The sequence below is a fragment of the Vanessa cardui genome, chromosome 19 (genome assembly GCF_905220365.1).
Source record: "Vanessa cardui chromosome 19, ilVanCard2.1, whole genome shotgun sequence".
NCBI lineage: Eukaryota > Metazoa > Arthropoda > Insecta > Lepidoptera > Nymphalidae > Vanessa > Vanessa cardui.
Window position 1 is genome coordinate 3,053,038 of NC_061141.1, and position 27,269 is coordinate 3,080,306.

The following is a 27,269-nucleotide window of genomic DNA, read 5'->3' on the forward strand; positions in this document are numbered from 1 at the left end:
AAGGAGTAACTTAAACTAACAATAACTATCTATGGAATCGCTGAGGTGATTTTGACGGAATTTTCACTGGCAAATTAAGAGTAACTTAAGCTAACCACAACTTCTATTTCAATTCAACGCTAAAAAGTCATGGGTACAGCTTAATAATAATAATTCAAACACAAGTTATCTTCCCTTACTTTATTGAAATTCCACAATCACATTGTTAACTGAACGAAACAGGTTCTAGATCTTAGATCTAGAGACATGGCTGGAAAGATCCCAGGTCTAAACGCATCTATCATCTGCCCTTCTCCTAGTCGAAGGCATTGGCTCCTTGAACCGCTGCATAGACCTCCAACAAGCCTTCGCTGCGGAGCTATAGGTGTCCATGTATTCCGTTCTGCCGGGGAACTCTGTGAACCATCTCTGGACAGACTTAGGAGCCACGCCAGTATGAACGGCACCTGGGGGATTAATGGTGGGACGGACTGTCGGTGGCTGTTCCGAGAAGTGAGTGGGATCCTTGTAGCAACGCAATAGACCCAGTTTATGACTTTCCACTGGTATTGGAGCACTTGATTGCGCAGCCGCCATTATTTTACGATAATCCATTACTGGGAATGCTGTAAGTAATAGTTACATTAAGATGTGTTAGTGTATATAATATAATACCACTAATATTTTGTTTGTAATTGAAGTATTGGGCGATGAAAGAAAATATCCTAAGGAAATCTGCATTTGCTAGATGAAATCATATGTGTATCCAAAATTGGAGCAGCGTGATAAAATAAATTAAAAACTCCTTTTCTAAATTTGAACACAAATTTTGATTTAAAAAGTTCCCATGCCAAATAGAACCCAGAATCTTCTGTCTAGATACATATTTTCAGCACTGGGTCATCTTCATCGTACTTCATCTAAAGGGTAACAACAGCCAGAAACAAACTTTGAAACATACAACATAAAATACAGGACCAAAGTACTAATTTAAAATGGTAACGATACGTCCCCGATTCTACTCCTTACAAAAATAAACTTTATTGTAATATGGATCTTAGCAGGGGGCAATTCTACTATTTTATAATTCCAATTTCGACCGAACCACAACAAAGAACTATTGTCAGTAGAATTGCAATAAGTTTAAATAAGTAGTACGATTTCGTTTTTATTCGGCTGCGATATCGTGACAAATTATTAGCAGAATAGAGCCCATTTTCATATCGAGTCCATTGTCGATGGTTGTAAAGAAACACTAACATACAATCCTACAAACAAAAAAGAGCAAATGCAATCTACAGGGTAATTGTCTTTCGCAATCTCGACTGCATTTATTTTTAGATTGTTTTCAATTTGTGATTGCCAGTTGCGAGGCAATTAGCCTGAGAGTGACGCAAGAAAAAGAACATATATTTAATCTTACATCTCTTTTGATACGTGGCTTGATACATAGTTGTCATCTTGCTATCAAGATCGTCACACGGATGATCCAGTATATCATTAGTAACGTCTACCATCTAAAATGAAAGTTTAAATACATGTTATTTAATAAATAAGTGCAGAAACATGTGATTAACAATATGATCCCTGATAATATGTACGCCTCGTATGTTGATTCTACTTTAGGGACATATCATATAGTTCTGAAACCCGGTTTCCCTCATATTTTAGGGGATGGTCGTCAGGTGTTAGCTATAATTATTAGGCAACCTTATTTCTTGGAGTTCAATCTTACTTTATAACAAATGTCATTAAATTCGTTTTAGCGATTTGGCCGTGGAAGAATAACAAACAGACAAACTAATTATAATTAGTAAAGATAAGTAAGAAGTATCAATTTTGTCTATGACTAAGTCTCGTTGTCTTTGATTATATAAAATACAGATAATACAACAATTTATACAATATGACATAGGCTATGTTACGAGTGGTCTCAGTAGTAATAAACCAGCCTGTGTATATATAGACAACCGTGGCGGTTGAATAATACATATAGACATTGATGTGTTGAATGAAGAATTTGATACTATAAAAATTAAAAACCTCTGAGTCACACCTACACATGAATCTCGGAAAGACATTTTTTTGGTGTCAATAATGACTAGTGTATTATAATATATGTTGTATTAGTCTTTTTGGAATACTGGATTTTTCAGCTGGTCTGGATGATATTTGGCCAGTCAATCCATAATCTAATAATCTCTATTATGGATCGCATTTTGAGATTGTAACCCAGAATCCCAAACAAATATTGCATGTGCGTGAAAATACACTTTATATTTTCATAACCGATTCAGCAGCGATCAGACAAGAGAGTTCGTCTAACAGTATCTAAGTAAGTACGAACAATGTCAACTAAGTTTATTATGATAGAATCATAAATTGTATTCAATATCTTTCGATTGGGTTGACACAAAAATTAAAGAAATGTTTTCGATTAAAAAATTTTTTTTGGAAGCCTATTTACGCAACTGTCCACGTTCATTTATATATGTATATACATATTTAATATTTAAATTGACGTTTTAAGAGCGTAAAGTTTTAAAAATAAACATTATCGTCAAATCACCTGCTTCCTCAGCTGTTCATAATCTTGACACAACTTCTGTTCTTTTTCAAGCAGCTGTTTGTATTGCTCAACGCGCGGTGAATAGGAATGCGCGTCACAGTGGCAGTACGGGGCGACTGGGGCTGGCCGAATATTTTGTCCTGCATCTGGTACTGGCGGCTGGCATGGTCTTTAAAATATTTTAAGTAAAGAACACGATATTAAAATATTTGCATTCAAGAAATATTATTTCGTTCCATTCATTCAGTACATTCTTTTTGCATTGTGAAAGAGTATACACTTATACAGCCAAAATAGTTGTAACCTAATTATTTTGTTTTATTAAATTAAGAAGTATAATTATCAGTATCAGCACTTTGATCATAATAAATATCGAGTGTTATTTTATATATTATTATTATTATTTTTTAATTAATAGTCTAGTAAAGGCACTAGCCATTGGGAATTGACAGGATGTAACTGTTTCTTGTGGGGTCAAAAATTGTGAGAGAAAAATATCATATCATATTTTTTTATCGGTAGCTTATTTTCATAGGTAAAATAATATGGTGAAATATTTAAAACTTAGGTATACATACTTTCCCACGATTGGTTTTGGAAATGGCCAATGATAATCATTATTCGTTGTCGTATTAAAATCCATTGTGTTTAATTAATCTGAAACAATGTATATATAGAGTATTTCAAACACATTATTTATTAATACGTAAAAGTATTAAAAGTCAAATGAATATTATGACTGACGTATACCTTAGCTTATAACGTTAATATTTTTTAAGTTTAAAATGATTAATTTTGCTAATTGACACCCTACATAATTTAAAACAGCTTTAGATACCAAAAATTTGACCTGTAATATAATTTCTTCAAAGAGGGAAGATAAAAACATTTTGATGTTTTCTTTTTTTTTTCTTTACTTTACATTGAGGTTGAATACGAAACAAGTAATGTAAAACAAATGTACACTGAGCATAAGATGAGATGATAAATATAAAACCTTGAACAAATAATTATTCAATTAATAACAAATTATTTAATGAATGATTTACTTACAATTTTACATCATCTTTTTACGGAGATTTGAAATAATCTTTAAGATTATTAAATTTATAATTTTCGTGTTTAATTAAAATTAATAATTGTATCCCACTAATGATATATTTTATTTTTAAAAGGTGCTAATAGTAGTTTATATGCTAATAAATATTTAAGAACTGTTTTCCCTTGAAACCAAATTTGATAACAACACCAACACTGCAATCTTAACTGGCGAGCATATATTTTTTGTTTGTGATGATATTACAAAGAAAACTTACTATTCTTAAAAAAGCTTACATGAATAATACAACATTAAATAAAAATAAATAAAATTATTAAATAATAAACGCTTGTAAGTGGCAATATATTTGTTTTATTATACCTGGCAGCACTTATGTTTTTCTGTCAGCAGTCATCAAATCAGCTGTGTATCACACACTGGGAACATGTAACATAACAAATGTGCGTATTTAAAATTTCGATGTGAAAATGTCCACTGAGACAATTTTTAAAAAAACAACTCAATGTTTATGATAACTTCGTTGTTGAAGAAACATGGCGCGCCGGAGGAGCAGCGGTATCACGAGCCTGGGATTTAACCAGGATCAAGGTAAGGTTTGTTACTTACTTCCTAGTTCGTCAACCTGAGTTCTTTGTTCTCGTTGGCTGGTATTATTCATGATTTGGATGATCTAATTGTCCCTACGGCGCGTTATTCGACTCGAGGGTGATAGCTTTGACGCGATATTGCTCGTAATATGCGTGAATTGCGTTTCGTGATGCCCAGTTGCCACGCTCAGCGCGTTCGTCATAACTCCACGTGTTGTTTATATTTATAGTTGTGCACCCACGCAGTTCGCATTTCACGAACACACACTATTGTTTGGCCTTTTGATTTAGCCTTTGTGGTTACTAAATGCTTGTTAGTAATTTTGCAACCTATTAACAATATTGTTATTGGCATTTTATTATTCTTTGCACTTTATGACTCATCAATTAGCAGATCTTAACCCATTGAGTTCATCTACATTAATACAGTTAATAAAACAATATAAATTGCCTATATGTTCATTAAATTCATACTCAGTATGAGTAATATAATATTAAATACAATCCAAGAATATGTGTAGTCAAATTGAAGTGACAGGGTTATAAGCTAATTTAAGGCCTTTGTTTTCTGTGACTTGTAAGTTTGAATTTAGAACATTGTATTGCCAGGTCTAATTATTTATATAATTTATTATCAGGCTGCTTCACATGCTGCCTAACATCTGGTCTGCGGGTCTACAATGTGGATCCTCTTGTGGAGAAGGCGCATTACAGTAAGTTAAATAAAGAAAAATTTACACACCTAAATAAACACAATATTATACACATTGATTTATTTATAAGATATATTATTCAATGTTCATCCGAATATCTTTGTTATTTTTATGTATTATTGAATTGTTTTGAACATTATTAATTATTTAACTTTAATAAAGTTGTAAAAGAGTAAATACTGAGTTTCTTAGTACCTGATTTTGTCAGTAGAATCCATAATTTTGTAAAACTACTGATTCGAAATGATGATATACAATTCTAAAAAAGACAAACAAAAGTTTTCGTTATGTTTGGTGAAGTTATTGTTACTAAATCAAATAAATAAAGCATCATAATTTCTAAAATGAATACATATCTAATACTTATCCATTAATGCTAAAAATTGTTAGAGGTTTGATCATCTGAGTCTTATCACTGAAAGAATGCTGGTATTAGTTTTATAACTAATATATTATTACTATAATTAAAATATAAAATAGATGAAAGTGTATATGTGTTATGACAGTTGTTAATTTAATTAATTTTAGATCATTGTATGACAAAAAGCTTTTAATTAATCAAGGTTAAATATTATAATGGAATTTCAAATTATTCCACATCACTAATGTGTTTTAGTTTTCTATAAAATTTTCTATAAACTCTAGTGTATACAATTCTACATCATTACATGTATTATATGATAGATTATGTTTAAAAAGATGGTTTTAAAATCAACTTGTTTTATTATTCTTGCATATATGAGTTGTCTCTAATCAAAATCATAAATATTATCTATTTATCTGAAATATAACTCTAATCTATCTATTTGAAATATCTTATATTAGTAATTTGAAAGACTTCGAAACACAGTATATTACATATTAATATTCTCACCGTGACTGGCAATAAATAATTTATTGGAAGCAACTCTGATTCATACTTTTTTTTTACCATAAAATAATAAATATTTATTATTATGTAAATGCTGATTACTTTATTGAAGTTTACTGATTTTTGTAAGGAACAATAATTTTGTACCTTTGTCATGAATGAAATGAAATAATTTTTCTTTTCGTCATAAATTGTTATCATCATTGAATTTTCAATCACAAACAATAGTAATTGATTTTTTTTTAATGCCTAATGTTGCATTGTTTTATTTTTGATTGAATCTGATCTAATTATGAAAAAGATTAATAAATGTTGAATTTATTGCATGCAACATTGGCAGAATATTTTGTGGAATATGTCGGGGAAGAATTAAAAAAAAAAGCAAAATAGAATTAATTCTATTTTTGATATTCTTGGTAGTAGGCTATTGTGTAAGCCCATGTATGTATGATCTCGTCATATATTCTACCGCCAACCAGTAATACTTAATATTGCATTAAAATCTTAGTTCCCAAGGTCTGTAGCGCATTAGTGATATGAGAAGTCAAGATATTACTGTACCACCATCTATGGGCAGTGGTGATCACCTACCATTAGGTGGTCCATTTGATCGCTTACCAATGCCATATAAAAAAGTTCGTGTTTACAATCTAAATGCATCAAATCCAAGTATCTGACCTATTGGATTACGAAAGTAAAAAATGAGTATTCAGGTACTCCATTTCAGCCACATTCTACGTATCTACTGTTTTAGAATGATAGAAATGATGGTTTAGGATGTAAACCAGATAAATTATTACTATAATTAAGATTTGCAATTCAATTCAAACCAAACACTAACAAATCCTTTGTTCAATATAGCATTATACTTATTATACAATCATATGGCCCATATGCTAGTGCACATATGACATAATATATATATTTAATTGTTCATTACGTTTAACTTTCAAGGCAAAGAAGAGCTTGGTGAAGTGTCACTATGTGAAATGGTGTTCCGGAGCAACTGGCTTCTCGTTGTGAGAGCGCGCCGGCCCTGCAGTCTCATGCTGCTGGATGATCAGCAGCGCGCCTATAAAGCTGAAGTGTTGTTCAAATCGCCGATAAGAGCTCTGCGGGCTAGGAAGGACAAGTTAGTACCTTATCATCATTCATTAACAAAACGAGGTATATTATAGGTCACCCAGGTGGAGTTTACTTGGTTTTAGGGCTTTGTGCAAGCCCGTCTGGGTAGGTACCAACCACTCATCAGTTATTCTACCGCCAAATAAAAGTACTCAGTATTGTTGTGTTCCGGTTTGAAGGATGAGTGAACCAGTGTGACTACAGGCACAAGGGACATTACATCTTAGTTCCCAAGGTTGGTGGCACATTGACGATGTAAGGATAGTTAATATTTCTTACAGCGTCATTGTCTATGGTTGATGGTGACCACTTACCATCAGGTGGCCCTTATACTCGCCCGCCAACGTATACCATAAAAAAAAACGGAGTCGTTTTCGCTATATGACAACAACAATATTAACAGCCTATAAATATCCCACTGCTGGGCTAAGGCCTCCTTTGAGGAGAAGGTTTGGAGCAAATTTCACCACGCTGCTCCAATACGGGTTAATGGAATACACATGTGGTAGGTTTCTTTATGATGCAGGAAAAAATCGTGAGGAAAACTGCATGTATATGATTTCATAGAAATTCTGGCACATGTATATTTCACCAACTCGCATTGGAACAGCGTGGTGGAATATGTTCCAAATCTTCTCCTCAAAGGGAGAGGAGACCAGCAGTGGGAAATTTACAGGCTGTTGTTGTTGTACACAAAAGTATAAATTACTGAAGTCTAAAGATTCGCAAGAGAATTATTTTTTATCATTAAATACTATTTAAATTATTGATAGCATACTTTGTTTGACTTTGCAATTGTTCGCAATTTCTGTTAATGCGTAGTTCAACGATTTTGTTAGTTGTAAACAGCGATTTGCGTTTGTGTATAAATAATAAAGGAAGAATGACGAACGTATATATTTGCGTAAATTAAATTAATATGTAAACATGGTGTGTTGCCGAATTACAAATAACATTTAAATAATTATTTAATCCACCTGTGTTTGTTATGCTGACTGTACTTCTATATTGTTTACTACTACTAACGAAAAAATAGATCCCGCTGAGTTTCTTTCGCCGTTTCTTCCCAGGTCAAAGGTGTTAATTTCCGAACCGTTGGTAGACTTTAGACTATAAATGAGTGTAAACAGTTCCATATTTAAGAAATATTTTTGACTTTAAATTGAATTTGACTACTGCTGAGTATTTTGTTGTAATAATCCTCCTGACTAACTCCTGGAGTCGGGAATTTGTATCAGAACACACCCAAACATCGTTTATCACGTGAAACAGTTGTTCCTGCGCCTGAATTATTTCCAGATGTGAGACAGATTTGCGGTGTTAATGGATATTATGAGTAAGGTCATATAATCAACTTTTCTTTCACTGTATATTCCGCGGATTTATCTCTATGAATTGTACGAATGGCAAAAATTAATCAAGAAGAAGTTTTTAGGATGTTTGAACAGAGAAGACATATTTAAAGCTGCGTCACATGTTTACAATATTGCTACGTAAATTAAATATTCACTAAAATAAATACCATTTCGAATAAAAAAGCGGCTATAGTTCTATTGACAAATACGAGTATGCATAATCACCTAAAACAAGAGAGAGTTATTAATTTTAATTATATATGTACTATGAAGGGTCAGACCATTTTAGCCTAAAATTTAAGGTTGAAAATTAGGCGCCACTGACGAATAAATTAATTGATGTGGTTTGAAAGAATACACCGTTCGCCAGACCGGTGTAAACGAAATTTATAATATAATTAAAAGGGGGTACATCACCAAAGTTTCCAGCTACACGTGGATACGGACAACGGCTTAGGGAACAGGCTTGCCGCCCTTGGAGTTGCACCAGCCGCTATCTGGGCACACTCAACCAGGAACCTGGAGCTGTTCACTCTTAATATTTCCATTCAAGAAGTCCACGTGGTGGGTAAATCCGATTAAAAAAAAAAACCTCCTGTAATACGAAATATACAGGTTCAATAAGTTAAGCAAATAAGCAAATGATAAATACCTTTAACGAGAGATGTAAGCACGAATTTACCTTCTGGAGGTTCAAAGTCCTGCTTACACAAATTGACGATCTCAACTCCGGAGAACCATTTCAAAGGGTCACTGGAAACCACAATTTACACATGACTACGACTTTTCGAATTGTAAACCAATGCATTTAATCAAAAACAAGAATGAAAGACTTACAATTTCTTACGAGTCGGTAAACATGATACAAAGTTCTGTCAAACTTCAAAACTTCATTGTTAATATAAATTCTGAAAAGATAACTGCTATTAAAGCACTGAATACTAAACAACCACAAATTAAGTAACTCAATTATTAAGACAACTCACCGATATATTCACTATATCGAATTAAAAGTTTGGATTCGGTGTGAAGCCGATAGTTGCAAAATTCAAAAAGAACGAAATCGAAAGTTCACGAACCTTTGAAAGGTTAACGAGTGTGACCAGTATCACTACCAAAATACCCTTAATGAAAAAGGAATTATATCCATAATTAAATCAAGGAAATAATTATGGAATAATTATTAAAATTAAGAAAAGCCAAATATGAGGCAAAGTAAATTTAACATAATTAGACTCCGACACCTACATCGAAGAACTAACCTTTAAACTGGAATTCAGCTATTAAATTAATCTGAAACGATGTGAAATGACTTCTAATAAAATTCAACAAACGAATTGGATGATTAAAATCTTATTTTAGTAATTGTTTTAATGCACCTTTAAAATAAATGTAATTTATTTTATTAATTAAAGTTATAGAAAATGCCAAGTTGAAGCGTTATACTAGCAACACCGACATAAATTAAGTTCGAAATGGGTCAATGGCACGGAATTTAGCGAATTGACACTTTTTTGACGTTTTATATAATTATAAAAAAAAGTTAAAATTATGAAAATAATTTTTAATGTAACAGTACCTCCCCTCCCGGAAGAATTTTGCGAGGATAAACGAGAAAAATTCGAGCTGGCCCTCCAGCTCAGAACCTCGAACCACACAAATAATTAATTGAAATAACATTTCAAATGTGAAATATAAAATGACAAAAAAAGTGGAAAATCCAACTTAAGAAAACTACTACTCACCACAACTCATTTATTCGGCTACAACCAAATAAAACAAACCGAGCTCCCACGAAATGTGCAGGATAAACTCCACCAAAGCTTAAGCTCAACAAAAGCTTCGCTGCATGCATAACCAGACGCATGAACAAAACTAATATCTGCTCTAACACAGATAATATAAAAATAATGCTTCTCATAAGCATCTTAAAAAAAATAACTAGTAGTCTATGCCACTAAATAGAGAATATAATTAACCTCTATAAAATAGTATCACGACACCAAAATTCGCGAAAACAATATAACTAATTAACTATTCGAACCCACGAGAAGTTAACAGTCTTACCCATAACACACTATACAAAAAAATATACAAACCAACAGACATAACAAACCTTAATAAAACCAACCGTCAGGACTGATGGTACTCACATATAAGACTCTCTACTGACCAGACGAACGACAACACTTGTTAGGTAATATGGGATGGGAAAGGAATATTAGGAAACCAAACAGATACCACGCCAACACAGTGGACACTGGAAGGTGACAAAATGTCAAGGAATAGTATTAAGGCTTATTTTTACAGAGTCACAAACCGCTCTGAGTCGTAAGGCTTATTTTTACAGAGTTACAATCCGCTCTGAGTATTAAGGCTTATTTAAGGAGTTACCAACCGCTCCATAAGGATTTTAGGGTGAGGAAAAGGAATAAAGGATGCCAAACAGATACAACACCATCATAAAGTTGATACTGGACGGTCACCAAACGTGAAGGAATAGTTTTAAGGCTTATTTTTACAGAGTCACAAACCGCTCTGAGTCGTAAGGCTTATTTTGACAGAGTTACAATCCGCTCTGAGTATTAGGGCTTATTTAAGGAGTTACCAACCGCTCCATAAGGATAATAGGATGAGGAAAAGGGATAAAAGGATGCCTAACGAACACAAACGGAACCTAAAGACACTGCTATCCATACCATAATAAACCAACTGTCAGGACTGATGTTTCATACCAATAAACTCAGCTGTCCGGACGTTCACACTTTGCAATACCTAACGACACTATCGTACCTTAATAAACCAACTGTCAGGACTGATGTTTCACACCTCACCTCTCTGCTGTCCGGACGTTCACACTTTGCAATACCTAACGACACTATCATACCTTAATAAACCAACTGTCAGGACTGATGTTACACCCCTCTCCTCTCTGCTGTCCGGACGTTCAGGAGACAAGCAATAATAACGCTGCCCAATGGGTGCCGTATCACCCGTATCGATCGAATGTGTTACAACATCCGTTCGACCTAAGCCCTTCCTTTCGAAGGAAACCTCCTCAAACTTACCAAACACCTCCTTCGCAATTACGCTTTGCGAAGAAGATAAATCCTCAAGGGGATGTAAGGGGATGTAAGAACTTCACTCCCGAAACTACATTCGTTTCGGATGAATCAAAGCTTACATCAAAAAAAAATAAGTTTGGTGCTAAACCAAACCTACACCAAAATTAACCCCAAAAATTAAGGGTGTTGTCACACTAGGGACAACATAAAATTTGATTACGTTAGTCTTAGACTTCAGCGTAACCGGTAAAAATAAATAACCTGACACACGGGATCGTGCATCATTAGCCGATAGCTATATAAGAAATATCAGATGTGTCATACATCTGAACACCCTGACCGACAAAATATTGACCCAAATTAGACCCTACGATAGATATAGATGAACCGGAATCTAATAAACCACAAAACTGTTCATCAAAAATAGAAACCGACAAATAAGGACGAATGTCATCCGGAGGACGCTGCATAGCCGCTACACTATGAGTAAAAAGTGAGATTCGTTTTAAATACTTCCGCCAATCGTCAGGATCAAAGTTAGCGGAACGACTTGACGGAAGGCTTATCCGTTTTATGGATCAGCAGATTTACAATTAAGACAGGACTTAACGGTGATGCCCTTAGTACCACAACGAAAACAGACAATATCCTTAGACTTACAAGTACCCAAATCATGTCCCTTAACCCTACAACGAAAACAAAACAAACCAGGTTTACTCTTGCCGCGAATCATCTCGACTTTAAAAGATTTACTACATTTGAAACTTAAATCAGGAGCTAAAGTATCAGCATCAATCTTTGGTGGATCCCTAAACTCTTTTACTTGTTTAAAAGTAAATTCTAAAATTTTACATTTATCCCGAAGTTGCTGCAAATTATCAATATTCTCCAGCGCTAGCGCTTGCGTAAAACACGGACGTAGGTTTTTACGTATAATCTTTAATTTATCCCTTTCTGGCAGTGAATATGAAAGTCTCGAAAAATAATTAATCATGACCGCAATAAAAATTAAACAAGATTCTGACTGACCCTGCGTTCGACGACGAATCTCAGATAACAGCTGCTCATCATAGTCCAAAGGTGAAAAATCTTCAATCAGCCTCTTCTTTAAACTCTGCCAGTCTGCGACTTCCGAACGAACACTGCGGTACCATGTTAAAACTTCATCCGAAAAAAGTTCAACAGCTGACTGAAATAAAATGTCATCAGAAATACCTCGAGCTAGACAAAGTTCTTCAAGCCTAAGAATAAAGAAACGGACACATGATTTGCCATTAAATTTTAAATTTAAACGAGCAATAGACTTATCAGACGAACAAGAAATTTTAGAAATAGGTAAAGGATTAACCAAAGCAGGTGAATGATCAGTAGATTGATCGTTAGCAGCTTCTTCAAAGGTTTTCCTAAAAGATCGAAACAAACTATCCACTTTAGAAAGACAATCCTTAAGTTTCACATTCAATTCTTCCTCTTTATAAAATAAATTAACATCCACTTCAATCCTACTAAATCGATGGAAAAGGTGATGTGCTATAGCTCTTAACCGGTTAAAACTTTTAAATTGAGGCTTAGATGACAAGGTGAGTAAGACTTCATCCAGTTTAGACTCAATAATTTCAAACTCGCTGGCTGGATCCAAAGATGTTTCTAAAATCTCATCAGCAGGAATTGAATTCACTAAGTCCCGAATCTGAATCCTCAACTCTTCAACTGAACCTTTAGGTTTAGCATCCCTTATCTCAACTTCATAAATAAGTTCATCCTTCCTAAGTAAGTGATAAGCTATAGGCCTTTCCATGATGTAAGAAAAAAATATTTCCCAAAAAAAATATTCTAAGTGTAAGCTATGAATGTGACAACTGGTTTTATATAGATATAAAACAAAATTAAAAAAACTATTTGGAAAAAAGTTCAGTAAAAAAAATTGTATTGAACCAGTATAAAAAATTTGCAGAACCCTAAAAGTTGTAATACTAAAGAACCACACAAACAATATGAATAAGGTTCAAAAACAAATAAATTTGAATCAAAGTTCAGATAAAACTAAATGTGTAAAAGTCCAAAGTGCAAGTAAAATTAATTGTCATATTAAATGCTGATAATAAAAAGTTAAGTCGAGCTGGCTTCACAATATAATAATATGTAAGTCACTTAATACTAAACCTGTTTAAAATATAATTGCCTCAATAATTTAAATTAATCCTCTTAAACTAATAATTATTATATAATTAAAGTAATATCACAGTATGATAATTTACTTAAAATTTACTACCAATGCAATATGAAATGTTGTAAAGTTAATTTGAAACACATAATAAAGGAATATAATTATTAAAATAGTACTTGTTAAATCTTTATAATAGTTTTTATACAATAACAATATTAAACATTGATTTTCAAATGCCTTATTTCAATATAGCAAATACAGACATACTGACTATCCCAAGTCACGCCCCTACCGTTGTGGTGCCACTGTTACCTTTCTGGTGGTTGGGTGTAAAGAAACAATATTAGGTTATAAAATTTTTAATGCACAGTAACTTAGGATTATAAACAACCAATTAATTAATTTACTAGTTACTTATGTTACTTCTTATAATGACTAATATATAAAAATTATGCCAGCTAGACTCAGCGTGGGTCACTTGGGATAAAAGGCAAGCTTGAAAATTCAATGTTACTAATCTAAAATTTAAGGTTGAAAATTAGGCGCCACTGACGAATAAATTAATTGATGTGGTTTGAAAGAATACACCGTTCGCCAGACCGGTGTAAACGAAATTTATAATATAATTAAAAGGGGGTACATCACCAAAGTTTCCAGCTACACGTGGATACGGACAACGGCTTAGGGAACAGGCCTGCCGCCCTTGGAGTTGCACCAGCCGCTATCTGGGCACACTCAACCAGGAACCTGGAGCTGTTCACTCTTAATATTTCCATTCAAGAAGTCCACGTGGTGGGTAAATCCGATTAAAAAAAAAAACCTCCTGTAATACGAAATATACAGGTTCAATAAGTTAAGCAAATAAGCAAATGATAAATACCTTTAACGAGAGATGTAAGCACGAATTTACCTTCTGGAGGTTCAAAGTCCTGCTTACACAAATTGACGATCTCAACTCCGGAGAACCATTTCAAAGGGTCACTGGAAACCACAATTTACACATGACTACGACTTTTCGAATTGTAAACCAATGCATTTAATCAAAAACAAGAATGAAAGACTTACAATTTCTTACGAGTCGGTAAACATGATACAAAGTTCTGTCAAACTTCAAAACTTCATTGTTAATATAAATTCTGAAAAGATAACTGCTATTAAAGCACTGAATACTAAACAACCACAAATTAAGTAACTCAATTATTAAGACAACTCACCGATATATTCACTATATCGAATTAAAAGTTTGGATTCGGTGTGAAGCCGATAGTTGCAAAATTCAAAAAGAACGAAATCGAAAGTTCACGAACCTTTGAAAGGTTAACGAGTGTGACCAGTATCACTACCAAAATACCCTTAATGAAAAAGGAATTATATCCATAATTAAATCAAGGAAATAATTATGGAATAATTATTAAAATTAAGAAAAGCCAAATATGAGGCAAAGTAAATTTAACATAATTAGACTCCGACACCTACATCGAAGAACTAACCTTTAAACTGGAATTCAGCTATTAAATTAATCTGAAACGATGTGAAATGACTTCTAATAAAATTCAACAAACGAATTGGATGATTAAAATCTTATTTTAGTAATTGTTTTAATGCACCTTTAAAATAAATGTAATTTATTTTATTAATTAAAGTTATAGAAAATGCCAAGTTGAAGCGTTATACTAGCAACACCGACATAAATTAAGTTCGAAATGGGTCAATGGCACGGAATTTAGCGAATTGACACTTTTTTGACGTTTTATATAATTATAAAAAAAAGTTAAAATTATGAAAATAATTTTTAATGTAACAATATATATTGTTTCGGCGATTGAACCCAGAACCTCGGGATTTGTCTACATAAACTTACCACTATACCAACGAGGCAGATAAGTAATAATAATGATAACAATCATCTTTTCAATAATCCGGTTTTATTGGATTTGTTTTGATCGTTTGAAGTACTAAAAAATGTGTACGAAAACAATTTAAAGTTCGAAAGATAGCAACTTCCTCTATACGTCACAGACGGTAATACATATTGTACGACAAAACTTAGATGTAGCATCGGCAAAATTCGTAAAACCTATCACATCCGAATTAAGTACGCTATCCCAAATTATCAATATTTATTTCTTATGTGAATATGATCTTTACACAAACGTAATAATTTGTTATATCATATAACCTAATATATTCGTCGATTTACATGCACTTGCTTTCTCTGACGTGAGAATCTATAGCGACGAATTGCATCGAATGGCGCTATAGGAAGCTATTTCCATTGGTTGTGTAAATCGGCAGTAATCGGTTATTGAATTTGCCGATGCTACATCTAAGTTGTGTCGTACTATACTTCTATTTGATTAGATAAAATACAACCTTAACCGACTGACCTGGTATATTTTAAATTAATACGTCATTTAATGGTTTCAATAAACAATATAATGATTTGAAATTTAAACAAAACAGTCTATAAGATTTTCTTAGTCCAACTACATCACAATTTCTCGTAACTAAGAGCTGATAAGTATACTCCGGTATGGCGTTGTCCACCCAGTCTGGGTATCGTACTTAGTAAACTAAAGTAGCCAATCAGATTAGCTCAATTATTAGCTTCTTCACTTGGATGCTGATAGTAAGATTTCATATTCAATATACTAATATGTATTTAAGTCTGGGTCGACTGGGTAGGTACCACCCTCTCATCAGATATTCTATCGCTAAACAACTGTACGCAGTACTGTTGTGTTCCGGTTTGAAGAGTGAGTGAGCCAGTGTAACTACAGGCACAAGGGACATAACATCTTAGCTCCCAAGGTTGGTGGCGCATTGACGATGTAAGGAATAGTTAATATTTACAGCGTCATTGTCTATGGGTGACCACTTACCATCAGGTGGCCCAGCTGCTTATCCGCCAACCTATTCCTTAAAAAAAAATTTAGTTTGACAAAAAATGTCCCGCTGAGTTTCTTTCAGCGGTTCGTCTCAGGTCAGGGTGTTTCCTTTTCCGAACCGGTAATAGTTTTTAATTTGACTCGAAGTCAGTAATCCTTCCATATTGAATAAAGGAATTTGAGTTACATTTATAGGTGTTATGTCGTATTTCGGTTTTTAAGTAGGTATTACTATTTATTTTAAAAAAAATGAAGAAGGGTCAATTCTAATAAAAATTGTCACTTTATCGCTGTCGTTCGCAGTTAGATCGGACTAGAACCGAACGTATAATCGTTTTAAGTTCGTAGAATTGTCCCCCAGTAAATCGCGTTATGCTTACCGATCGTTACCGGCTAACTTAACCTTATATATGAACTCTCACTTAGATCCAATTCTTTAGAATACGCGTAATGGTTACAACGCATTAATTTCATAATAATAGTCATAATTAATGTAACGTTAATTATTATGTTGTACTTGGATTAATTTCTTTATTATTTAGTTACTTAATAGGCTATTTGACTGGTTTTTAAAATCCATCTTATATTATTTAGTAGAGGTCAAGGAACCCAGTAAAAGTTGTTTTTTTATTTCTAGTACATATTTGCCGAAAGATATCATATTAAAAATTCCATATTTAAATAACGCGCGAAAACGCTACTTGGACAATATGGCGCTGCAAAGGGGTCGGTGACGTCACTTTGCTGTATTTTATTCTGTGGTACATATAGTAAAAAAGCAAGGTTTACAAGAAAGTGACTTCATCATAAGCACGGCCAGTCAGGAGCTTTTTGTGTCACGTGACAAACGTTTGAAAAAATGCATTGTTATTTATTGATTTTTGAATAAATTAATTATTATTTTCAACTTTCGTTAGTAAACAACCATTTTTAAACTCATAATATACACTGATTACAATAATTCACAATTTATTTTTCACATTGTCAAATGGCCTATAGATTACTTTTAACGTGTGACATCTTCCCTCTCGCTTTAATGCAATCGGTTGATTTCGTGATGGGACGGAAGTGTGTAACAGTCAGAAACATCAGAGAACATTTTGATTTATCAATGAACGCGGTACTATGGCGGTCAGATGCTACCAACTCATTTTTAATTAGAATTTTAATGATCCTTATTACCAATTTGAGTTATCAAATGTTACACAACATATGTGACTATAATTGAAGGGCTCGCTTTTTTTTAACCGACGTATGTCACTTGATTGATATTTTATCAGTTCTATAGGAATGATTTTTTTTTTCATTTCATTATTGTTATAATATTATAATAAATGTTTTACTCAATACTCAGTTACTTATTACTTTGATTATACAATCTATTCTAATATTATAAATGTTAAAGTAACTCTGTCTGTCTGTTGCTCTTGCTAAATATGATTATATTTGATAGAAAGCAAATTAGAACTCGAAAGAAAAATAAAGGCTACCTTTTTTCCCCTAAGACATGACAACCAAACGTTTTTATTAATTAATGTTCCAATGGCACCGCTCGACTCTGTGCAAAAATGTTTTTTTCATTTATATGTATATATGATTAATATATTTAAAATTCAGTATGAGTTAGCAACCATGCATACAACTTTAATAATAATTAAAGTAACCCGTCGCAATTGTGTCTGACCCTTTACCACTTAAAAGTAAATTGATTTAATATGTACTAATTAATATATCATATACCTATTGTCAGTAATTTAATTTATTTATCCACCTTGCATTCTCGAGTTGGTCTATCTGCTAGCTTTTTGACGCAGGTCCCGAGGTTCTGAATTAAACCACAGATTAGGGCCTATTAAAGGTCACTAACTTCACTTTACTACTAGAAACCCTTTACTTTGGATAGCAAGTAAAGCCATAGGTTTAGTACTTAAATTTTCGGATTGTATTTTCATCCCGTCAGATTATAAGAATGTAAATTCACTGTAAAATATTCTACGCAATTATGGAGTGTCCGATAGCCGCTTGGCCCAAATCCGTCAAAAGCACTTCAGCATCATCAAATAAACAATGTTATAAAACGTAAACTAGCGCCAAAAATACATAATTATTTAGAACGTTTATTACGTGCTATAAATAGACCTTCAATAATTTGGATATAAAAATATGTTATTTTTATATATAGTTATATAGTTATTTTCGGGAATGTTATTACTTTCTAACAACCTTACAAAAGAATATGCCCAAATATACTCAACGAACAGGGCCCTCTTAAATCTTTTAGAGGCCTTAGGTATATTAGACTGATGGGTCCCTCTGTGACTTTGACAGAACACTTTTATTAGAATAGACAAAGAAACATTCATTGTTCCTCAATTTGAGAATAATGCTTTTTTGAAATACCTAGTTACTGAATAATTAACACCTTTGTATGTTCTGGTTGTATGGGAAAAGACAATATCTTTATTTTGAAAATATGCAGATCTTTTTATATGATCTGAGGGGGCCCTTATCGATTGTGGGCCTCTGGGCACTTGCCCAATGAAGTCAATCAAGGAGGTTAGGAAGACGACCTACATAGTTTCTTGACTAACACACATTCACATTTTCACCTGAAACACACTAATTATAATTTACAGGGTGGCTGTAGTACTCCCCTCCTCTATACAAGTGTTATCACTGCCGTCGTTAGCGCGAGTTGCATTGCTGAGGACGCCGGCAACCGCGCGACCCTTGTGCGCGATCGCAACAGATCCGAACGCACTACAATTGCTCGCTGCGCCCGCGCATCGGAAAGGCTCACTGCAGCTATTGGTTGGTATAACTGTATTTTTTTAAGGTATCTGATGTTTAACATAAATTGATCATGCAAATGATCATTTCACATGTACTTCTATAAATCCATGTTAAATTAAAAACTTGTTTGGATACTATGGTATAATAGTTTTCCATAGGCTATTGGGCGCCTTTAGACGTCATAACAATAACCTATTGTGTGCCCTTATCGCAACTCTACTTGGGGTCGGCGCAGCATGTCTTCTCCTTCCATACATCTCTGTCGGACGTCATCTCACAAGTAACATTCTTTCTAACCATATCACACAATCCATCCGTCATTTCTTTGGTCGTCCTATATATCCATCCATATCCATGTTCAAGACCCTATTTAAAACATGGTCCTCATTCCTCCTCATAATATGCCCATACCGTGAGAGCCAGACCCTAAAACTGTTAAATAGCGTCAAATTAGTAATTTTATCGCAGATATCTTCGATCTCACCTACCTTATGCATTGAGATATGCTCGACATTTTAAGGGATCACAGTTAGTTGCAATAACGACTGTAGCACAATCATATAATTTATCCTTTCTCAGGATGTATCCCGCGCAGTTAAAGGTGCAGCTTCAAGTTCCCCCGCCGTCGTTGGTTGTCATCAAACAGATTTAGTGTGTATCAGTCTATCAGCTAACGGCGCGAAGCTCGCCACAGCCTCCGAAAGGGGAACCATCATACGCTTATGGGATACCACGACAAAGCATATGCTGCACGAGTTGAGACGAGGCTCCGACTACGCTGATGTGTATTGGTAAGTGGTAAATTGACTTCTAAAGTACTCTATCAGGTATCAATGGGTTTTATCTATAATATTTAATGGTGTTTCAACATTTACATATTGTGTATTTTTTTTAAAGTAGATATTTTCCAAGCAATGAAAAGAGACCTTCAAATATCTTTGAAGTTCTTTAAGAAATTCTTTCTTAAGTTCTTGAGTCGAGATGTCCCAGTGGTTAGAACGCGTGCATCTTAACCGATGATTGCGGGTTCAAACGCAGGCAAGCACCGCTGATTCATGTGTTTAATTTGTCTTTATAATTCATCTCGTGCTCAGTGGTGAAGGAAAACATCGTGAGGAAACCTGCATGTGACAAATTTCATAGAAATTCTGCCACATGTGTATTCCACCAACCCGCATTGGAACAGCGTGGAATATGTGGAAATGTTCCAAATCTTCTCCTCAAAGGGAGAGGAGGCCTTTAGCCCAGCAGTGGGAATTTACAGGCTGTTGTTGTAAGAAATTCTTGACTTAGATAACATGTAGATGATCACGGAAGTATAAATGTGTCTTTGAGTAATTAAATGTCTATGGACTGTCAAATTTAAAGCTGACACGTACCCAGACAAAGTAGTATGACTGATTGGTTCGTCTGTGTAGTGTGGGTGTGTTTCAAATGTCTTCCAATAGAAATAAATATAAATAAATATGAGACAACATCACATACATTACTCTGATCCCAATGTAAGTAGCTAAAGCACTTGTGTTATGGAAATCAGAAGTAACGACGGTACCACAAACACCCAGACCCAAGATAACATAGAAAACTAATGGTAATCTACATCGAATCGGCCGGGAATCGAACCCGGGACCTCGGAGTGGCGTACCCATGAAACGGTTTTCATGGGTACGCCACTCCGAGGTCCCGGGTTCGATTCCCGGCCGATTCGGTGTAGAAAAACTTGATTACTTTTCTAGGTTGTCTCGAGTCTGGGTGTTTGTGGTACCGTCGTTACTTATGATTTTCTATATCACAAGTGCTGTAACTATCACCATTGGGATCAGACTAATGTATGTGATGTTGTGTACACACTCGACCACGGAGGTCGTCAATATCGGGAGGTTACAGTGGTGTGTGTGTTCAGCATAAACTTCAACTGGTCGGGTTCGCTTGTGTGCTGCGTGTCGGACAAGGGCACGTTGCATGTGTGGCTGGCGCGCGGCTCGTACGCGCACGTGTGCGCCGCGCCCGCCGCGCCGCCGCGCCGCGCGCTCTGCGCCTTCAGCGACGACGCCAGCGCGGTCGGTGAGTGCGCACACGCTCTAACTCACAGTCACCACATTACCGTTTTTTTTTTTATGGTATAGGTTGGCGGACGAGCATATGGGCCACGTGATGGTAAGTGGTCACCATAACCCATAGACAATGACGCTGTAAGAATTATTAACTATTCCTTACATCGTCAATGTGCCACCAACCTTGGGAACTAAGATGTTATGTCCCTTGTGCCTGTAGTTGCACTGGCTCACTCACCCTTCAAACCGGAACACAACAATACTAAGTAATGTTATTTGGCGGTAGAATAACTGTAGAATAACCTTACCGTTCGATTTCGATTACACCATCATAATTCATTTATTTATTTGCAAGAATATGGTACACAATACAGGTGTTCATTAATATAAATTCTCATATTCTACCGATTTATCGGTGTGCAAAATATTAAACATGCAATAAATAATAATTTATATAACATTAACAAAAGCAAGACTACCATAAATTCAATCACATTAAAATAAAATAATAAAATAAAATTAAGGAATAAATAATTTAGATTACAAAAAATAAGGATTACATAATAATACAAATAGTTTCAATATTTTCATAAATTTTTGTCACATAAATATTCATTAACGTTATAGTACAATTTATTCAAAAGCAAATCAAATACCTTTTTTTTAAACATAGTAAATGGTAAATCCTTTAAGTGGTCGGGAATATTGTTTGCATTGTCGGACCGCTGGGATTCACCAATACTAGTAGCTCACTGGATACGACTTCACGTAGTCCAGTAGAATAGTTTAAAATTAGTTTAAAAAAAAATGTCATACATAAATAATTAAGTAAAATTGCTTTTGTGAACTTACTAACCAATTTAGGTATTAAGATTAATTAATTTATTTTTACTAACACTATATGGATCTATGTAAATTATGGTCTGAAATAAATGATTATTATTATTATTACTCAGTTGTTTTCAACCGACTTCAAAAAGGAGGACGTTATCAATTCGTCTGTAATTAGTCGGTGTCAGCCACGAAAACTCTACAATACGAGAATACCTTTTATACAATAATATACTGGATCAATCAAGGGACTCGTATCGCTTCTCTCTTATAATTGTTGGGGCAAGGGCACCATGGCTGACACCGGCTCCAAATATAGCAATAATTATAACTCCATTATATAATCGTAAATCGACTTTTAAGTAGTCTAATATTTTTCATTTCATTCTACTTAGGAGGACTCTAAAAAATATGTTAAATACACAATTATTTTTAATACTTTTTAGTGCATATTCATTTGTTTTAAAATAGTGTTTTGTTTGAAGTCGGTTTTTCTTTTTGTTAAAATTTTTATGGTGGCTAAATATAAGGATTCTTCTATCAAAAGGTTGTCAGTTATCATTGGTATCAGTCTCATCCAGGAGTCTGGAAGTTGAAAGTGTAAAGCTCTTGGTCCTGCGTCTGAAATCTTTCCGGTCGTATCAAGTTTGTCGTCCCATCGGATTATGAGAATGACGCATGTGAATTCGAACCTGTTTTTGCGGATATAATGATATTTCCAACATTGAGTTGGTCGGTCTTTCTTGAAATTGGCCATTTTCACGAAAGTCGGTCAGAAAAACATCATCATCATCGCCAAGACGTTACCATGCGTTACAATACGCTAGCACAAGTTCCATCACATCTCCAACCCTCATTGGAACAGCGTGGTGAAATATACTCCTAACCTTCACCTCAAAGAGAGAGGTTTTGGCTCAGCAGTGGGAAATTTACAGGCCGTTTCTATTTAATCATATTGCTTCTAGCCACAACTCATTCAGACAAATTACGATGACGCTGTCTGAATAATCATTGTTATCTTCTTTGGAGCCTAAATACAACAGGCCATTTGAATATACTAATAAACAAACAGACTTAAAAATAAACGAATGCAAATCCAACACTTACACACACATATCCTAATGGTATCCCTACTATGACTCCCACATACATAATTACTTTAAAAACAATAAATAAATGTATACAATATAAATATGTAATAACATTCTCCATTTTGCAGTCGTTAGCGAAGACGGAACATTTCATAAGTTCACATTTTCTGCCGAAGGTAACTGCCATCGAAGCGATTTTGAATATTTCCTACAGGTACGTAATTCGTTTATCATGTAATCGTATATATTTTTTTTATGGTATAAGTTGGCGGACGATCATATGGGCCACCTGATGGTAAATGGTCACAATCACCCATAGATAATGACGCTGTAAGAAATATTAACTATTCCTTACATTGTCAATGTGCAATCAACCTTGGGAACTAAGGTGCTATGTCCCTTGTGCCTGTAGTTACACTGGCTAACTCACCCTTCAAACCGGAACACAACAATACTGAGTACTGTAATTTGGCGGTAGAATAACTGATGAGTGGGTGGTACCTACCCAGACGCTCTTGCACAAAGCCCTACCACCAAGTTATAGTAATTTTTGACTAGTTATATGTTTAGATAGAATTTCAACGTTAGAATGCCTTGAAAAATCGTGGCTAACGATTTGTCAATATGAACACGCACACTAGTAAATTATTTTGACGTTTGGCGAATGACAAGCGTACCTGTCACGCACACATAGATAATAAAATTGGCCATTTTGTTTTGGTTTCTTTTGACATTAAATAATCTAATAAGATAATAATCTACGTATAATACGACACAACATAGATGTAGTATCGGCAAATTCAATAAAACCGATTCCTTCCGATTTATGCAACCAAGAGAAATCAGCTCCCTATCGCACCATTCGATGCTATTCGTCGCTATAGATTCTCGCGTCAGTTCAACCCGACAGAGCAAGTGCATGTAAATCGACGTGTCAAACTGACGAATATATTAGGTCATATAATATTACAGTGTTGTTTGTGTTAGGATTATATTCACATAAGAAATAAATATTGATAATTTGGAATAGCGTACTTAATTCGGATGTGATCGGTTTTACGAATATTGCCGATGCTATATGTAAGTTGTGTCGTACTATACAATATATACAAATTGTTTAATTTTTCATTGAGAATATTTATATATTTTTTCTTCTTACAGGTAGGCGATGATGACGAATTTTTGCATTAATTATAATATCGCTAGATCAGAAAAACAGACAATAAATCATATGAAAGTGATTAAAAGTGAATTACAAGTGATAAAACACAGTTATTTAATTTATAGGATACTTCGGATCTACACGATTGTGTATTTTTGGTACATTATGATTGGCTAATTATTTTAAGGTTAATATAAGTATTCAGCGCAAATGTGATATTGTTAATTTTGAAAAATTGCGTACTATGTAAAAAAAAGAAACAATTTAATATTTCGAAATAGTAATAAAAGTATAAAAATAACGGATTTCTCAAGACTGCGCTTAAATAAACTATAAAATACAGATACAACTTCGTACATTAGTACTTATATTACCCTTAAAACGTTATTTTTAAAATTCGATTTTATGTCTTAATCCATAGACAATATAGAATGGTTATAATTCCGCCTCAAGCTTTACTAACTGACGTTATGAAGCTGGCTGATTCCTCTCTTTCTATGATTAGTAATTTGACGTTTGCAAGAAAGAGACAAAGCATCGTGTAACTTTATAACCGCTACAGAATGTTTATTGGCAAATATTGTCCTTAATTTTCAGTACTATATATTTTGTTATTATCCGAAGACGTAAAAACCATTCTATACTGTATAAATTTTGTATAAAATTATAATATGTCAATTTTTCTTAATTATTTCTAGCACGATGGAAATGTGTTTAAAGTGATTTTATTTAATGAAACGTTCATTTAAAGTTATATTTCATTCGTAATTAAAATGAGAGCAACGAAAAATTCATCAATACAAATTGACATATTAATATTAAGTCATAGAGAATGAAAATAGACTGTCGTTTGTTTTTTAATGTTTCACATACCTTATTAATTTAAAAAGACACAAAGGGCACTAAAATAGCATTTTTTATAATAGCTTTGGAACAGTATGGATTATAAAGGTTTTTTTTAAAAGAATGAAGATCTGACTGCCTGAAAGAATGAATGATAAAATTGCAATATCTTTCTTAAATTGTAATTTCATAGGGAATTTGTTTTGAAATAATAATATTATTTCTAAAGTCACAAAGCTTATCATAAAATGAATTAATGTACCTGTTTGTAAAAGCTTTTCTTGCTATATAACCTTATAAAATATATTTTGTAACGCAAACTTCAACCGATCCCTTGTACTTTTCTAAATTCTATTTTCATTGTACTACTCATTTATAAATAATAATTAGACAAAAAAAAGGTAAAATATTATAGTTAAAGATGCTACTAAAAACTAGTTATGTTAACATTTGTAAATCTATGAATACCATACAAAATACATAAGTCTTTAAAAATGTATTTTGAAATAGGAATAAATTCGAAATTTAAAATTAATTCTTTTTAAAAAAAACCATTTGCATGATAAGGGTGCTATTAATATATGAATCTTAAACAAGTCTCAGAAATATTGCAATAAACAACATTTATTTAATTTTTTAAGATATTAACATAGTAATATTATTATTTACCTAAATTATAGTCTTTAACGCGCAATATGTATAGAATCATGTTTGTGATTTCAAGTGTTCGAAATGTATAATGATTATTAGAGGTTTTATACGATTAATATATTTAATACAAATAAAACTAATTATAAACGTATCTCGCTATAATGATACTAGTAATAAATATCTTGTCATCAAAAATATATTTTTAATTTTATTTCATTTAAAGCAAAATAAAAATTTTTAGATTCTAACGCTCAATGTACCTTTATGCATTTGCTCATTTTTTTTATGGGAATTCGAAATCGTTTTAAGTCACATAACAGGTGAATGAATCAGATAAGTGAATGGATAATATCATTCAGTCAATGTAAGTCAACTCATTTTATGTAACTCAATAAAAATCTGATAGTGTATGATATTGAATGATCTATTTTAGTTGTGTGTTAATTATGAGCATATAAATATTTAATTATGATGTTAGTTAAATTTGAACTGAGAGATATAGGTTAAAACTTTAATATATAGAATAAACATTAAAACCATGAGTCGTTTTCAAATGTGTATAGCCCTGTAAATACATAGGCGCATAGCTTTTATATATCGACGCTAGGAATTTAGTGAAAAATCAATGTGTCCGCTGATTATTACTTTAAATAGGGTAATGACAACACTATGTTTGAAGCTAGTAAATAAAAGTATGTAAACATAATGGTACCCGTGAAATGTTTTTAATATATAATAGTTGATAGTTTTATTACTTTCCGTTTACTGATTATTTACTAAGCATTGTGTGTCATTATACTTAATTAAATGTATCATTAAGATTCATACGTTCTATCGGAAAGTGAGCACCTTTTGTAAATATGAAAAATTAAGTTTATTTTTTTAATGGAAATTGTAACATGATACTCCACTGTTTTGTAGCCAAGTTGTGGAGATGTAACGGTATAGGATTTGCAATTTTCACAATAAAAAATATTTTTAATCATTGTTTTTTTTTTAAACTTAATTTATATTCATGAAAAATTCATTCAGCCAAGTTTGTTTTACTTATGTTTTTTTTTTCTTAATAAGTGCGGCAGACGTTTGTGGTCTACTGATGGTAAGTGGTCAGCACTACCCATTGGTACTGTAGGAAATATTACTCTACACACATGTAAGATTGTATGTCTTTTGTCACTGTAGTTACCTATCATACCCTACTTTGCACAAAGCTCTACTACTAAACAAGAACTTTGAAAATCCTTACTAGATTTTGTTAGTAAAAAAAAGGTAAAGAAAATTCCAAACCACGACCAAAAAGTTAAGTCATTTATGTTTTACAATTTGGTCAATTTTAAACCTATTTAAATATCTGTTACTCTATTTTGCTAATTTTTATTTATTGTTGATGCAATTTTCACAAATGAAATTGAAAACAAAAAAAAAATTTGTATTTTTTATTTTAAAAACAACTACTTACATTAAT

The 27,269-nt window shown here is 33.2% G+C and overlaps 2 protein-coding genes across 4 annotated transcripts; one reads left to right on the forward strand and one right to left on the reverse strand.

Moving 5' to 3' along the window:
* Window positions 1-146: 146 nt before the first annotated feature.
* LOC124537816 lies at window positions 147-4,534 on the reverse strand. 3 transcript variants are annotated; one of them, XM_047114737.1, is made up of 6 exons: window positions 4,215-4,534; window positions 3,969-4,024; window positions 3,127-3,205; window positions 2,549-2,717; window positions 1,403-1,496; window positions 147-605 (listed from the first exon to the last, which is right to left on the reverse strand). In XM_047114737.1, the coding sequence occupies exons 3-6, from the start codon at window positions 3,189-3,191 to the stop codon at window positions 268-270; spliced, it is 666 nt and encodes a 221-aa protein (XP_046970693.1). In that variant the 5' UTR covers window positions 3,192-3,205; window positions 3,969-4,024; window positions 4,215-4,534; the 3' UTR covers window positions 147-267. The 3 variants fall into 3 exon arrangements, with proteins under 3 accessions (XP_046970693.1, XP_046970691.1, XP_046970692.1); XM_047114735.1 differs by having other exon boundaries at window positions 3,969-4,241; XM_047114736.1 differs by lacking the exons at window positions 3,969-4,024; window positions 4,215-4,534 and adding an exon at window positions 3,299-3,533.
* LOC124537815 (WD repeat domain phosphoinositide-interacting protein 4-like) lies at window positions 4,008-26,789 on the forward strand. Its single transcript, XM_047114733.1, has 8 exons — window positions 4,008-4,196; window positions 4,834-4,908; window positions 6,734-6,911; window positions 19,016-19,190; window positions 19,752-19,963; window positions 21,076-21,236; window positions 23,277-23,362; window positions 24,310-26,789. Exons 1-8 carry the CDS (start codon window positions 4,142-4,144, stop codon window positions 24,337-24,339), a joined length of 972 nt encoding a protein of 323 aa, XP_046970689.1. The 5' UTR covers window positions 4,008-4,141; the 3' UTR covers window positions 24,340-26,789.
* The last annotated feature ends 480 nt before the right edge of the window (window positions 26,790-27,269 follow it).